The sequence below is a fragment of the Pelmatolapia mariae genome, linkage group LG2 (genome assembly GCF_036321145.2).
Source record: "Pelmatolapia mariae isolate MD_Pm_ZW linkage group LG2, Pm_UMD_F_2, whole genome shotgun sequence".
Lineage (NCBI taxonomy): Eukaryota > Metazoa > Chordata > Actinopteri > Cichliformes > Cichlidae > Pelmatolapia > Pelmatolapia mariae.
Window position 1 is genome coordinate 34,395,275 of NC_086228.1, and position 16,384 is coordinate 34,411,658.

At 40.3% G+C, this 16,384-nt stretch overlaps 2 protein-coding genes across 4 annotated transcripts; one reads left to right on the forward strand and one right to left on the reverse strand.

Annotated features, from left to right (window-relative positions):
• Positions 1-2,074: 2,074 nt before the first annotated feature.
• On the reverse strand, positions 2,075-11,560 carry polr1d (RNA polymerase I and III subunit D). 2 transcript variants are annotated; one of them, XM_063487853.1, is made up of 5 exons: positions 11,470-11,560; positions 9,682-9,779; positions 9,191-9,267; positions 4,539-4,621; positions 2,075-2,433 (listed from the first exon to the last, which is right to left on the reverse strand). In XM_063487853.1, the coding sequence occupies exons 1-5, from the start codon at positions 11,506-11,508 to the stop codon at positions 2,386-2,388; spliced, it is 345 nt and encodes a 114-aa protein (XP_063343923.1). In that variant the 5' UTR covers positions 11,509-11,560; the 3' UTR covers positions 2,075-2,385. The 2 variants fall into 2 exon arrangements, with proteins under 2 accessions (XP_063343923.1, XP_063343914.1); XM_063487844.1 differs by lacking the exon at positions 2,075-2,433 and adding an exon at positions 2,443-2,681.
• A 576-nt stretch (positions 11,561-12,136) lies between these two features.
• sybl1 (synaptobrevin-like 1) lies at positions 12,137-15,413 on the forward strand. Of its 2 annotated transcripts, none has more exons than XM_063499326.1 (8): positions 12,137-12,279; positions 12,651-12,871; positions 13,055-13,112; positions 13,384-13,521; positions 13,654-13,744; positions 14,035-14,102; positions 14,254-14,346; positions 14,462-15,413. In XM_063499326.1, exons 2-8 carry the CDS (start codon positions 12,726-12,728, stop codon positions 14,528-14,530), a joined length of 663 nt encoding a protein of 220 aa, XP_063355396.1. In that variant the 5' UTR covers positions 12,137-12,279; positions 12,651-12,725; the 3' UTR covers positions 14,531-15,413. The 2 variants fall into 2 exon arrangements, with proteins under 2 accessions (XP_063355396.1, XP_063355388.1); XM_063499318.1 differs by having other exon boundaries at positions 12,138-12,279; positions 12,693-12,871.
• Positions 15,414-16,384: the final 971 nt, after the last annotated feature.

Sequence of the window (16,384 nt, forward strand, 5' to 3'; positions counted from 1 at the left end):
AAAAATGACCTTGAAGATTAAAAGATTTTCAGGAAATTCAGGAAAAAAATTTCAAAATTACACCTACAAGGGATGGGGCAAAAGTTTAAGAATTTCTAGATTTAGTGGATAATTTGAAGGTAAAATTAGGAGACACGTTATCAATCCACTGAATGAAAATTGGGCGTGGGTGGTGGGTTTTTGGTGTTTTTAAGTGAACAACAACAACAACATGACTGGAACAACAGGGATCTATCAAAGGCTGATCTTTACAAAACACATTTGAGGGAGTGGATCGTAGTTGGTGTTGATGCTCATGCAGCTGGAAGAGGTTACAAAACCATCCCAGAAGAATTCGGACTCCACAAGTCCAATCAGTCAGACAGATGGTGTTCAAATATGAAGGAGAGGTCGACAATCAAAGATCATTCCCACAGCAAACCATGTTACAGTCATCAAGGCCACAAAGGAACAGTCGCAGGCCTCTCTCCCTCTTTCTTGGCTAATGTTTGTGTTGATGACTCCGCCATCAGGAGAACGGCGAACGGCAATCTTGTGCATGGAACGGCTTCAAGGACAAAGCGCTGCTCTCCAGAAGAGCGTACGCAGTTTGCTCAAGATCACATGGACGAATCACAATACTGCTTTAACAATATTTTGTGAGCAGGTGAGACTGAAATCAAAGTTTTTGGTGCATCTGATCTAGGATGACTCAACTTAATTTAGAACTTTAAAGAAAAGTCCACACACAAAATTCACTTGTTTTAGTTGCCAAAGTAACCCTTTAAATCAGGGTTGTCAAAGATAAGGCTGGGGACCAGAATCGGCCTAGCAAAGCCGCTGGGCCACCAAACAACTGGAAAATGTCAAGGAGGCTATAAAGTTTCAACTTTAAATTGTATTTTATTTATTTTTCAGCTTTTCCTACTTTAGAAAGACCACCCTCATTGCCAGTCATACTGCACGAAAGTAATTAATTGGTAAACAATTAAAAGAAAAGCTTTTTCACCGTTTCTGTTTTGTTTTCTTACAGTGGTTCATTCTCTTTAAATGTACAAAACTTAAAGTTTTCTATAATTTTGTAATTTATTTCTTTTTTATTACAGCAGCATTTCTTGTTCATGTAGGAAAAACTGAGACCAACTGTTACAATACTTATTTAAATATTTATATATCTCAGGGATTTAAGATGCACGTAAACTTTAAGTTATATTTGCTCGTCCCACTTAAGCTTTAACTGAGCTGTATGACGCATACAGTGTACAATAAGTTTGATATCTTTGGTCTAACGTGTTTACCAACCGCTCATCTGTCAATCAGTGGTATCCTTGTCACTCTTTGGTAATTACTTTGATTGCTGCTTTGAAGATGGAAAAAGTTTCATTCAGATCCTGCTCACTTTATGTTTTCCAGTGATGATTTGGCCCATTAATACTCAAAACCCCTGAACGTCAGTGACACTGTGGTCTCTGGTGGTCACATCAATGGTACTTAATGTGGCTCATGCAGTCATGCAACTTTTAGAAAGATGGCACAACACATTCTCGTAAGTTCATTAGCAAAAATTCACAAATGCTTTTCTGGTGACTTGTGGTACTTTGGTTATGTTAGCAAATTTGTGACAAATTCTGACATTTACAGCAATTATCTAACAATTGTAATTCATTCTCACGATGCCTGCAGTCCTGAAACAGCATTACTCCACACCTTGTTTCTCACACTGCGTATATATTTTGTCACAGCTGGTTGTTGTTTTTCCTCAAACTCTTTTCCATACTCGAAGAGCGCGCCTTGCTTGAACATGTGACTGATGAAGAGATGCGATTAACCTCAAATAACTTCAACCTTGTTATTCACACTTCACTCCCCTCATATTTTCCCCTCTTGGCACTGCGCGCAATCCTTCACACCACATTCTTCTTCTAATAAGGACATTCGTCAAACACAGCTTCAAAGGACAGATGAGAGCAATCTAGGGAGAGACAACATTTAGATCTGGACATCCGTGAAAACCGTCTCCCTATGAAGGAAAAAAAATAATAATAATGCGAAATCCATGGCTTAAAAAAGGAAAAATCAAAGTCTTTGCTTGAGGAGTTTAATGTTTTATATTTGTTTCACTCATCATTCCAGCATTCAGGGAATGATAAACACAAAACGTATTCACATTTATCATCATTAATCAATTTGAAAATACTACAAATACAAAAGCTGCACAGATGTTTGAAACTGATACAGACTGTGCTCAGGAATCGGAGAACTTGCCATTCCTCCTGCTTCCCAGTATGTATATTTAAATAATACGGAAAAAAAAAAAAGTAGAAATGTCCAGGTAACTCATTTTCACGGTGTGGATGCAGAACTGGTGTCTCCGACTCCCCCGCTGTCCCTCGTGCCAAACGCCGTTCATTCCATGGGTTGCTCCTGTCTTTCTTTGAACTCATTAACTCTTGCCTGGAACAAATTTAAAGAACGTCCAAGTCAGAGGTGGATTTCAGGCAGCATGTGGGAGTGTCACATTTAATTAAAGTCAGCTGACTGTCCTTTCACTTAAAATTACTGTTTGCTAGAACGCCCAGGGTTTCTTTCTCTGTCCTGTTACGTGCATGGAAATTCAGGTTGGCTTCTTGTTGCTTTCGCCAGTTTAGAAATGAGAGCACCAGGTCAGCTTCTCCGCAGGACTCCTGTGATGGGAAGAGACCCTGCGGTAGGAAGAAATTGTTGGCAGCTGCTAACACGAGCTGATGATCCTCCCTGCACAGCACACAAGACTAACACACCAATTGCCTTTGTATTTTTTACTTATTGGTGGTAAGCAAAAAAACAAAACAAAACAAAAAACCTTTGAAATAATTTTTTTTTAAAAAGAAAAAATGGATTTGACTGTGCCTTTAGTTATTTCATCCTTTTTCTCATTAGAATAGTACAACAAAATTAAAATACTGTCCCACATCAGTGCTGAAGAAAGTCAAGCAAAACAAAATAAATGAATACCATATATACAGAATATACACAGTGCAGTTTGCACGCTTGGTTTGAATATTCTCCTCTCTATATTTTGCACTGTGATAAAGGAACTCCCAGAGATCAGTCATAAAAGTCTTTGAGGTCCCACCTCTTACGTGCAGTCTGTGCTCTCTTTGTAAATACCACAGTGCATTTTTTAACGCCAAAACCAATTTGCGTGGGTGTTAGTAAATCTTTTATGTTGTGTGGAGGAACAAAGAACATATGAAAACAAATGGAAAGAAAAAAAAAACAACCAAGTTTTCAGAACTTCAACTTGTCCAGTCTCATGGAAACTGGACAAGTTGGTGTTCAGCATGCATGAAGTTGACAGTGTTGCTGCATTTGTTTCAACAGGTAGCCAAAAAGGTCAAGCTGAAACTTCCACAGCTCAACAACCAATAACCAGCTTCCATCCATCAATTTTCACAACCTTTTGTCCAATGCAGGGTTGTGGAGGGAGTAGAGCCTATCCCAGCTATACCCTGAAACTCTGGCAGGTTAGCAGGCTATTGTAGAGCCAATACGAAGACATAAAGAACAATTTACAGTGATATTCACACCAATTTAGAATCCCTAAGTGGCCTAATATGCATGTTTTTGGACTCTGGAGGAACCCATGCAAACTCCACAAAGAAAAGCCGGGTCACTATCAGCGGGGTCAGACCCAGGACCTCGCTGCTGTGAGGGGACAGCACTAATCACTGCACCGCTGCCCTATCAGTCCAGTACTGTCCACTCTAAATGCTTTTAATGGTATAATTTAGGTCTCTGTGTTCTGACCAATCACTGGCAGGCACATTCAGCGACAGCTTCAGTGTATAGTAGCAGGAGCAGCTCCACCCAGACCGAGCTGGACATGAAGCCTCCTCTCTCATCAAAATGGAAAAAAAGAAATGATTCCATAACTGTGGAATTTACTGCTCATGACACGAGGCCTCAAGCACTTATTCCTCAGTCATTTATGTGCTCGAATCACAAGTCGATAGAAGTTCTATTTTCAGAAATCATATGAGTATAGGCAGGTGCATGCTTGTTTATAATGAAATTAGACTAATAAAGTTAGCGAGGAGATTGCACTCATGGCACTGTGGTTGATTTAGTTAATCAGGAGATAACATGCAGACATAACCGTAGGCTGGGATTTCTGCAAGATTCCAGCTCTATCATCTATTAAGGGAAATTTAGGATGCGTAAATGATGATTGACTGGATGATGTTGAATGACATCTCCACTCGTGTTTTACGAGATAATCGCTGTGGTCCAAAGGGACCGTGCATTTATACTTGAGCCGTCACAATAGTGAAAATAAGATATCTGCCCTCCACTGATGATGGCTTTTTCCCCCCATTCCCCACGCACACGCTTAAATTAGAGCTGATTAAACCAATTCTGACCAGCTGTGCTGAAACCACAAACTCAGAGTTTCCTGTCTCAGAATAAAGAGTTCAAGGTGATTCTCAGAGTTTATCAAACCTGTTTTCTGGAACGCACCCCGGGTCATTTTTCTATGTAAGACACATGTTGTGTACAGAACAGTCACACATGCTTACCTGAAATGTGTTGAGAACATGTTGACAAACATCGCTGAGCTCGTTCAGGCCTCTCCGCAGCGGCTCTGCGGCTGGAATTCCCCCTGAAGCAGATAGCAGATACTTCTGACGAAAACCACCACCGACAGCACAAACAGAACAAAAACAACCGCAGAAGATGTAGGCACTCTGTTAGCCACTCGTCTCTGGGTTTCATTTAGCGCTGTGAGTCATCGTGCGCCCATGATGAGCGCAAAAGCGGACGCTCTGCACAAATTTATTAATGACAAGGGTCACCGGCGTTGTTAAGAGATGAGAAGCACGCATCAACCACATTTGCAACGTGGAATCGTTTTGTCTTGCCCAATTTGATATTTCAAGTGTTGAAACAAACGCCACACTTGCAAGCGACGCATCGTGAGCGCTACAGAGAAACTCTGCCAACGAACTGACTGCACCCTCACCGACGATGGCTTGTAGGCACGCTACGCGCTCTGGTCGGCATCTCGGTGGGGAAAGATTCATCCTGCTGCAGAAATAACGAGCCCAAACACGCCTCGAAGCTTTGCGAGAACTACTCGAGGGCTAAAGAAAACCAAGGAATCCTGGACATTTCCCCCACAGTCACATGACCTGATCCTTGTAGGATATTTACCATATGGGGGACTGACTGTGCTGTTCCTTATTTTCTGTTATATATACTTTTACAGTGGTGGATACTCATGTTCTAAATAATGAGGTTCGTGTATGTACCAGCAATCGCTGTAAGCCAAAAGTCGTTTTGTGCTCTTGAGTCTTTGACAGGTTTTCTCAGGTGCACAGCTCTTGCTATGAGCTTAAAAAACTCTCCTCGTTTAATTCTTTTGTTTGCAATGGGTGGCCAATCAGAAGAAAGCTAAAGGTAGGCGTGCCTTAAAGGAAGAGGAGCTAGAAAAAGCTTGTTTCAGAGTTACACACAGTTGAGAAAATAATCATTTGATGACCTGCTGGGATTATTATGTTTGTTCACTTCCAAAGAAATAAACAGTCTCTAATTTTATCGTAATTTCATTTTAATGGAGATACTGAAGACATCCAAGTTATAAATGGATTTGCATGTGTAATAAGTCTTTGATCTAGGGTGTTCTGAGTGTTTCGCCCACATCTGCAATTTAAAAAAGACCTTCAATAGAAACGTAGGAGCTAGGAGCACCTGTGCGAAGAAAAATGCAGTTTTTCAACAGACTGATAACACAACAACCATCCTATTTTATATGGCAGCAATACCTGCAACAAGTAGGAGTGAGTCTAAAGTCTACACCATATTTATTTCAGGGCTTTAGTAACATTATTTTGCAGAATTAGATTAATCTGAAAATATATTATACTAAGATAATATATTTTATATTAATTAAATTTTATCAGTATTCAGTTTTTTTTTTTAATCCCAGTAAAAACATGCATGGGCCAAAAATGCTGAGACACTTTTGGATTTGACAACGTTTATAATAATTAAGATGAATTATTAACATCTACACCATCAGAATGTCTGGTTTCTGCAGCTGTCAGTTATTTTAGTAATTGATTATTCCATTGATTGATCGCTTTTAAGTGTTTAAGTGTGCTAGTGAACCAGTGCATTTGTGTGACTGCAGTGAAGTCAGGCAAGCATATCAGCATTCTCAGAACTGTTGGCTCTGTGCTTTGATGCAACGTTTCCTGCTGCAGAAAACAGACCTTATGGGGTGCAAGGGGAAAAAAGATTTAATAATGTAATATAATATTAAGATAATATATAGTAATATTAATCTTAATCCGCTAAATAATGCTACTAAAGCCTTAAATATGGTCTAGTACACCCCATGCCCCCCCTTAGACTCACCCCTGCTTGCTGCAGGTATCGCTGTGATAGAAAGTAGGACAGCTGCCGTCAGCCTTCAGCAAGCTGCCTGATCTAAACATCATATCAGACCATGTTAACAGTTCACCTGCATATTTTAATGTAAGTTCTGTAGCTTTAATGTAGATGTTTGACTTTTAAAACATGGATGGGAGCCAACTTTCACTTCGCCTGAGCTCGGCATTTAGGTAACAGCTCTGCCTCTTTGTTCTTCACCGTGTTCTTCTGCGGCGCCACAATAAACAGGGACAACTTTGTGCAACAGTTTTTATTGATATGTGCGCTCTTATAACTGCTCATCTGTTTTTAGTCGGTGAAACGCTCGTGTTTACACTGCGACGTGTGATCGTTACAGTTGCACATTAAACGAAGCATTGAAGTAAACAAAACAGGATTTTTTTTTTTAGAATCTAGTTACTCGATGAATCGTTGCAGCCCTAAAACGCTGTCACAGAGATTGCTGACGTGCTCGCGTGTCCTCATTCCAGTCACACGTACTCACTTGTTCACCAGCACACTTAAACATGCAGACACACACACAAACTAAATCTAGCTCATCCAGGTGATGCAATACTGTCAGAACTCTTCCTGCTAATCTAAGAGAGCCAGTGTGTAATTTTTGACAGATATAGTACGCACTTAAACTACTAAAAGCAATGAGCAGTTCATATTAAAACACCTTTGGGTGTTTTAAAGAGAGGCAAATCACATGCTTCCTTTTGAGAACACTGTCATAAAATAAAATGTTTATCATATTATTGTCTATGAGCTGGAAAGCGAGGAAAGTCCCTTCAGATAGAGTCTTACTACAGATAACAGGCATCAAGCGTCACTCATACCCTTTGTACGTCAAATAAGCCACATGTGTAGGAGGTAGTTTTAAAGATAGAAAAGAAAACATTTTAAAAATGTTTATTTATTTTTATCTGATTCCTTTGATTAATGTATGGATTAATCAAAGGAATACTCTGCTACTAAAATAATCGATAGCTGCAGTCCTAATTTGACTCGGTACAACCCAGCCGTAATTCTGGCTGCAATCAATTACAGACGTCTTGATCTTAATACGTCTATAAAACACATATACTTTCAATTTTTTCCATTCCAACCTCCTCAAGAACAAGCTTGGTGAGAAGGTGCAATTATTCACAAATGGAGAATATAAAATGACCATCAATCGCCCTCAGTTTGAATCTCCGTGCAAGACCTTACCTCATGGGTGAGGAAAAAAAAGACGGTGGATAAGCCCCAAACTAAAGCTTCTCAAAGACCTTATGGCAGCTGGGATCACAGACCCCAAGTACACCATTGGTAACACACTATGTAGATTGAAATCTTGCAGCACCCACAAGCTCTCCCTGCTCAAGAAGGCCTGTCTTAAGTTTGCCAGTGAACATTTAAATGATTCCGAGAAGGTTTGGGAGAAACGCCTGCGTTCAGATGAAATAAACATCTAACTCTCTGGCTTCACCAACTCTACCTGATGTGTTTTAAAAGAAGAGAAATGCTGAGTTTGACCCAAAGAACACCATCCGCACAGTCAAGCATGGAGGTGGAAAAACTATGATTTGGGGCTGTTTTTCTGGTAAAGGTACAGGACGACTTCACTGCAATGAGTGGCCAGTGGGCGAAGCTATGTACCATAAAATTCTGGCCTAGAACCTCCTTCCCTCAGCTAGAACACCAGCAAATCAACTCATAACTTTCATGTAATGCATTCTTTTCTGGATGTTTGGTTGATATTCTGTCTCTTTCCATTTAAATAAAGCTGCCATAAAATTAGAGACAGTTTATTTCTTTGTTAAAAAGTTTGTATATTCAGCTGGAGATCTAATAATTACTCCCCCCCTGTATAAGTGTGCCAAAATCTGGAATAGAAATAGTAAAAGTGGGAACTAATACATGGACAGCTTTACATAAAATCACATTAAAACATGAATAGAACGCCCGATTGAAAAAGTCAAAGGAAAAACTGAACTGAGGCCTGGTTAAAAGAATATTTCCCTTTTTCTTATGCTAAACTAAATATACAGCGACACAAAACCGGGATATGGGAAATGAATGTTCGTCATGAGCGACTGTGCAAGTGCACAAAAAAAGGAAACAATTCAGGGTTGTGTCATTGATCGTTAACTGAATATGCTTTTGTTGGCTGCTCTTGAAACCAAGCTGTCAATTTTTTATGTCGCTGCGCTTGACTATCTTGTTTTGATAATCTAAGCGATTAACCAAAAAAAGATGTGGCATTAAAAAACAAATGAAAAGAAGGCTGCGGCCCTCCTGGCTCCCTTTTATCAACTGACACGGATGACCTCAATCCAGCGTTGTGATTGCGGTCTTGGTGGAGAAATTTAACAACCAAAATAAATACAGATCATTTCAAAGGGCGATCTGATGCCCGAAAGCGTAGTGGAAAAGAGGGGGAGTATTTTTTTATTTCTCCTTGTGCCTCAAAGGTAATCGGGTCTAGCTGTATTGAAGCCGTGAAGAAAAAAAGAAACCTCCAGGCAACCAGAAACTTGGTTCAACAACAAAAACAAGCTGTTTTCTCAGTCTCGCCGAGTCCTTTCATGTGACAGGGCTGCTCTTATCTTTTGTGAAAGCGGGTGACAGATTTTGTTTGTTTTTTTGGCAACGGTGCAAGTGGTTGTAGCTCTCAAAATTAGGGCGCGTGTGTTATTATTTGCAGTATATCGTGATCAGCCTTTTTACCTTGCAACGCTGCCTGAAAACCTTTATTCTCAATAAACACAGCCTTGACGGAGCGGTGTGTATTAACAGAGACGTCTCTCACCTCGTGTCTGAATGCGAAAGTTGATCTTGCTCTCTGACGGATGGGTGATGGTGTAGCCACAAAACTCCACATCCGCGCTGGCAAAAGAGAAAAGCGGGGAAATGAAGGTGAGGTTTGCGAGCATTCTCAGAGTTTTACTTAAAAAAAAAAAAAAGACTGGTAATGACTACATTTTTTTACATTAGCAGACCCTCTCCTGGCAGGATGACAAGAGAGCCCCAAAAACAGGGAAGAGGGAGAAATCACATGCTTCCTTTTGATAACACTGTCATAAAATAAAATGATTATCATATTATTGTCTATGAGCTGGAAAGCGAGGAAAGTCCCTTCTAGCTGGAGTCTTACTACAGATAACAGGCATCAAGCTTCAGTTTGAATGTCAAATAAGCCACATGTGTGGGAAGCGATTTGAAATATAAAAAGAAAAAAGAAAACACGACGGTGACCATGCTGAGTTCAAAGGGGGAAAAAAGCAACACAAAAACGCTCACTTCTTCATGATCATGTATCTGAGGGAGTTCCCTAACGTATGGTCCTCGTCGTGCAGCACAAAAGTCACACAGCCCTCATCTGCCCCGTCGGCCTGGACCTAGAACGCAAAAAAAGTCCATTCTTAAAACATCGCACAGCCAACATGGAAGAGAAACATTACACCAGCTTCCTCCTCTGAGATTAGCGAGTGGGCGAGCCGCTCACGCTCATTATGCACTTCCAAAATATTCAAAACATACAGAGTTACAGATGCAAATAGAAACAGACACTGATTACATGCACAGTTGGGTCCAAGAGTATTTGAGAAAGGACTCGATTTTATTTGATTTTTTTGCCTCTGTACGCCAGCACAGTGGATGTGAAATTTAAGAGAAAAAGAAAAAAGAAAAATCAAGATGTGACTTGGAGGACTTGGAGCTTTAATTCAAGTGTTTTAACAACAAAAGTGGACCTACTGTGCACATTTCCAGCTCCAGATTTTGCTCATTGGACTCTTTGTTTGGGTCACAGTAAATTTTCTTATTTTTAAACCAGGCCTTTTTTAAACTCAGGCCTCATAAACTTTATCAAACATCTACAACACACAATGTTACCCCCGTTCCTCCTTCTTTTAGGCCAGCCTTCATCTGATTGGCCACCATTCACAAAGTGAAGATCTGCACTGGAGCAGCTAGAGCTTATTTAAAGTGCCTGACTTGACCATGTTAGGGATATCCACTCTCAACAGGAGAAACAATAGTTTGTTGTTTAGAGTAATATGAAGCCGGAACTTTTTAGCTCTTAAGAGTCTTTTTTTAAATGTACAAACACTAACTTCATTATTTTCAAGTTTTTGCTTTCTTTATGGAAAACCATCAAAGAATTGCAGCTATTTTTACACGACAACCCACATTTTTACAGCTGCGGAGGCATGCAGGCTCTCTCTGCTTTCAGTTTTGTCTTCATCAGTAACTGAAAACCATGCTCTGCTGGGCTGAGCTCTGATTTGACCATTCAGGAATATTTCATGTCTTTGCTTTAGGAAACTCTTGGATTCCTTTCCGTCTGTGTTTTGGGTTATGGCACTGGAAAGCACCGTCTTATCAGTTCTAAAGCACTTTGGCTGAATCTGAGCAGAGAGTACTCCCTGTACGCTTCACAGTTCATCCTGCTCCTTCTATCAGCACTCACATCATCAATAAAAACCAATGATCCAGTTATACCGGCATCCACACATGCCCCTGCAACAACACTGTCTTCACCAAAGATGATGAGGTCCTTCCCCTCTTATCATATTATCCCATCCAAGGTAGTTAAAGCAATACTTTTAACCCCCACTTGAATTAAACCTGAAGCTTCATATTTAATTTTTAATTGGCATCTTTATTTCACATCATCTGAGGTAGGAAAATTAAGAAAAATGCATCACTTTCCAAATACTTATGGCGTTTATCTTCATAGCACATGAACACTGTTTAACTACTGCCCCCTAGTGGAGATACTGTTAGGTAGCCGTGGACTGAGAAAAATTCGCATCTAAATTAAACAAGTAGCTACCCTCGTGTTCCAAATTACTGTTTGTCTCCGGTGCTGGTAATGCTTCAAAAAGACAGATTTTAGCGTATACTTAAGTTAGATTAACGCCGGTTAAGTTTATTTACTGCTAGTCACTGCCACGTGAGGAGCGCACAGGCGGTCAAATCGCTGTCATTTGCTTCTTTAGTTAATCGATCCGACCTGGAGAAAAATAAAGACGAACCCATCCAACCGCGCACACCATCAAACCACACACGATTTTCGCTTTTTACCATTTCTAGTACTGCTTTCTTTTCTCCTTCCCCGGCCATGCTTCACTTTCCCACTGCATCCGTCAACAGAGTAAGGTTTAGTACTGTGCTCATTAGCCCTGAATCTGGTTTGACAGGCAAAGGAAAGTTCAATACGACTGGAATTTACCTCAATGTTTTGGTAACATATGTATGATTGTAGCCATAAATTATCAAATTATCAGATAAAAAATTTCATTTAAAGTGACGCAGCTCTGTGGTTGGTAGAATATTTGTCAAACGCGTCGTTTGGCTACTCTGCAGCGTGAATATGGCTTAAATTTATATTATTGTTGTGCCTGGATGCTTAATAACATAACATGTTTACTTGAACAAATAGTTATTTTTAATACTTACCTAATAAATATTTATTTTAATAAAAGCTAACCTGTTCAGCAATTAACAATGGTAAGTTTTGTCACATCTCTATCTGCAGGGGAAAGCGTTATCTAGCGTTCAAGTCGCCTGGAAGACTGTAACAGGGGCGAAAGTCGCGCCTCTTCTATAACAAGTTGTTTATACGAAGACGTGACGATGGAACTACGTAATATGTAACTGGGGATAAAAAAAAATGTAGTTCCAAAAGGGAAACAACGACGTTAAGCACGTAGAGCCAGAAATGCGATAGGAACTACACTCCCCAGCACGCGCTTGAACGTGTTTCCGGTCTGGACGATTTGCAAAGCAGGCAGAAGTCACTCGAAAAGGATTAGCCAACTAGCAACTGAAACGTCTTTAAATGTGGGAATTTTGCGCTAAATGAGCCACTTTAATCGTCGTTGAGACATCCAGGTACTGAATATGATGTTATGTGACTATTACGTACGTTAGCTCAGTAGCTAAAAACAACCGACATGGCGTCAAGTGGCTAACTACCTTTTTTGACGCTAATATGTAGGTTTAATGGTCAACAACAATGTTAGCTAGCTTGTTGTTTCGCAAATTTTGGTTCATCTAGTTTTAGCTGACATTTTACTCTAGCATGACACCCTGCTCATGATTGGGAATTTTCCTACGGCGTTCTAATCGCAGTATTTGGATTTCTTAGTTACACCTATTCACATGTCATTTTATTTCCTTCTTCCTGTTATCTGTAACTATTTTTGGCTGTTTCACAAGAATTATTCTTCCCTAATCATTATCGTTTGGGTTTCCCCCCCCAGCTCAGCAGTAACAAGTCGCCTTTCTTGTTCTTCTACCTCCAGGGAGGTAATAAAGGTGAAAACCCAGCTGTTGCCATGGCAATCCTGTTTGCTGTGGTGGCTCGAGGAACCACTATTCTTGCCAAGCATGCATGGTGTGGGGGTAACTTCCTGGAAGTTACTGAGCAGATTTTAGCTAAAATTCCCTCAGAGAACAACAAACTGACATACAGCCATGGCAGGTAAGGGCGTGTGCGGCCTGTGTCATCCCCAGTTGGCAGTTTACATCCTGTTAGTGACTGACTACGGCAGTGTCATGTGATAAAGTACCACAGAGTTCATTCCTTGTAAACACTGTAGGAAAAACAGCCCTACTGTGTAAAACACCTCTCATCTAACGATTAACCCTTCTGCTTTATTTTTAGCTATCTGTTTCATTACATCTGCCATGACAGAATCATATACCTGTGCATCACGGATGACGTAAGTATATATTTGACAGTCATATATTTCTGTCAGGGGTTTGGATTTGCAGTAGGCCATTTGTAGATGTTATGAATGTATTTTAAAAACCTGAATTAGTATAAAAATAAATATAAACCACCCAGCCACTGTAGGAAATGGACACATGTCCTGTGTTATTGTAGAAAACCTAGCATTACTGCTGTTGCTAAAGATGAGATAGGGTTTTGAGGCAGCCACAATTTATTGTATGCAACTTCTTATAAACCTATTTGACTCTCATCTTCTAAAGGACTTTGAGAGGTCACGTGCATTCACCTTCCTCAGTGAAGTGAAGAAGCGTTTCCAGACAACATATGGCTCACGAGCACAAACAGCCCTACCTTACGCCATGAACAGCGAGTTCTCCTCTACACTGGCAGCTCAAATGGTGTGTATGATGAAAGCCTGAACGTACCAAGCAACGTTTCCTGTGACTGCACTGTGATGTCTTAATATTTCTGTGGTTTAAAAGAAACGGAAGAAGACGTGAAGAAGTGTGACGTGTTCCTTTTCTTTGCAGAAACACCACTCAGATCCACGTGGACCCGATCGTGTCACTGAGACTCAGATGCAAGTGGACGACCTAAAGGGCATCATGGTCCGCAACATAGGTGAGCATCTCTTCAATTTCCTCATTTTGTATTTATTCATAAATAAATAAATAAACAAGGCTCTGAGATGGAAAAACATTGACTAAAGCTCTAATAAACCAAGTTAGATAAAACCTGTAATGTTTGACTGGTGTGTGTTGTGACTTTCGCCCTTAAATGAGTGCAGTGCTGTATCATGAGCGACCACCCCACTTACAATGCATGATGTGCTGTGTTTAGTGAATTACTCATATGTATTGTATTATGTGTATTCACACTAAATTCACTGTTAGTGTTCTTTTTTTTAACAGACTTGGTAGCTCAGAGAGGAGAAAAGCTGGAGCTGCTGATTGACAAGACAGAAAACCTGGTTGATTCAGTGAGTTTAACTACAACTGATTAGGCTCTGTTGCTTCTACTTATTTTCTGATGCATAACATTTGTCATTAAGTATATACTGCAACTGCAGTCTATTAAACAACAGATATTGTTACTGATTACATTTTTTTCCCCTCCTCCTCCTCCTTCAGTCAGTCACATTTAAGACCACGAGCCGTAACCTTACACGAGCCATGTGCATGAAGAACCTCAAGCTGACTCTAGTCATTGTGCTGGTTGCCCTTGTGAGTACAGACACCGAGATGATGAAAACAAGTAGTGCATTGAGCTTGGCTTCTCTGTGCCTTATTTAGTGCAGCAGTTGTGAAGGAAGTGAACTCTGTCTGTGCTCTTTTTCAGGTGGTGATTTACATTATTGTCTCTGCTGCCTGTGGAGGCCTCAACTGGCCCTCGTGTGTCAAACAATGAGAGAAGAGAGGGAGATGAAGGAAAAGGGACAAAGGGGAGAAGTGCCTGTTTAACTCTGCTTGCCAGTGGACACAATAGAAAATACCATGTTCCTTGCTTTTTACTCCTTTGGCTTCAGAAGAGCTGGAAAACTAGTTGCTCCTCCTCCCACCTCCTTTCTCACCCTGACTTTGACAGTGCACATTTATATGCCTTCTGGACCTGGAGTCCCACCTCATACCCACACTAATGGACAGCAGCCATGTGGCCTAAAACTGATGTGGAACAATGGTCTTGTCTTATGTTAGTCTGGTGCATTCATCTTGTCTCATGCACTCGGTTGGCTGATGTATCAGTTACTATACTGTCCTGCACCTGCCTGTGTAATTAATCCATATAGATTTAACTACAAAGGTAGCAAAGTTTGATTTGTGAGTGTCCTGTTTAATCTTGGATGCCAACAGAGTATGTGGGTAACGTGTTTTAAATGTATCACGAGGGTGTAGTGTATGGGCCTCTGTTGAAGAACTTTAAACACATTGTTGACTAAACTGATGCAGTATACAGATTTTCTGATAAGTTTTATCACTTAGCACAGTTGTATCTTCTAAGGTTAATGTTGTGAAATACCCTGTATGATCATAAAAATAAATATTGTACAGTTGATTGATGAAGAATGGTTGTTTTAAAGCAAGTGTGATTTCTGCCTGTGGAGTTGAGGCTTCCCTTCACCTTTTACCTCCCTCTTTGAGGTTCAGTGTGCCCAAGTTTTCTTTCTGTTAACAAAATGCACTTTTTTATATTATGTTGTACATAGATTTGCTTCCTGACATCATATGGCTGATGATCATTATGTAATAATTGTACATCCTCATTTAAAATTAATAAAATCTGATGGAACTGAGTGATTTGCCTCTAAACCAGGAAAGGACAAAAAATGGTGTTATGACATGTATTCATTTTAAAAAGGCTAACTGAATGTATCGGTGTGTATTGATCCTAGGTAAGCAGCACATGTACGGAATACGTTTATTTTTATTTTACAACTAATTATGTGAGAAATATGGCCAACTCACCGTCGGTGTCTCCCAGAGGTCAAAGTTCATGTAAACAACTCTTCTTCAATCACTCCTCCCTGTTGATAGTTGAACTCTGGCACGGTGGAACACGTGACACCGTTAAGTTTTCCACGAAAAAAATACAGTGAAAAGGGGAGAAACGAGCACGTGGAACCGATTGTCAACCGGCACCTCGAGCGCTCGCTCCCGTCGCTGCTGCTCGCCCCTGTGACAGGTAGCTAGCAAGTTTTGACATTTCTGTGAAAGTACTTTTTATGAACTCACTTGCCTACAGTATGATTTAAAAGGTGGAGAGAATGTAAGAAAGTTTTGGTTTTTCTTCTTTGTAAATATGTAATTAGAAAATTAAAGGTATCGAAAATTACACCTGTTTTCAACAGAAAATAATGTTAACGCTAAACGCCTCGGCTTGTTTGTTAACCGTTCTTTATTTGGTCACTTTGGCCAGCCGTTTAAGTTAATCTGTGTATATATTGAACCATTTTGTAACTACAGTCAGAGGGGAACTGCTAACAGACCGTAGACCCCACAGCGACTTCAATGAGCTTTTTCTTTGCTATTTGTAGCAACATCCTGTGTTTACTCCTGAAGAAATTCTAGACCTGAGTGACTGCTGGAGGAGGCCTCACACACGAATGGATATTCTATCCGTCGGGTTCAGGGGTCGAAGATGTTTTGATCAGAAGTTGCTGTACTAATGACCATACATGTGAAAGGGCCAGGGAATGATAGTGCTTCTCTAAACGCCACCTAGCAGGATTCATTCTATTTTTGATAACCCCTGAATAAGTTAATT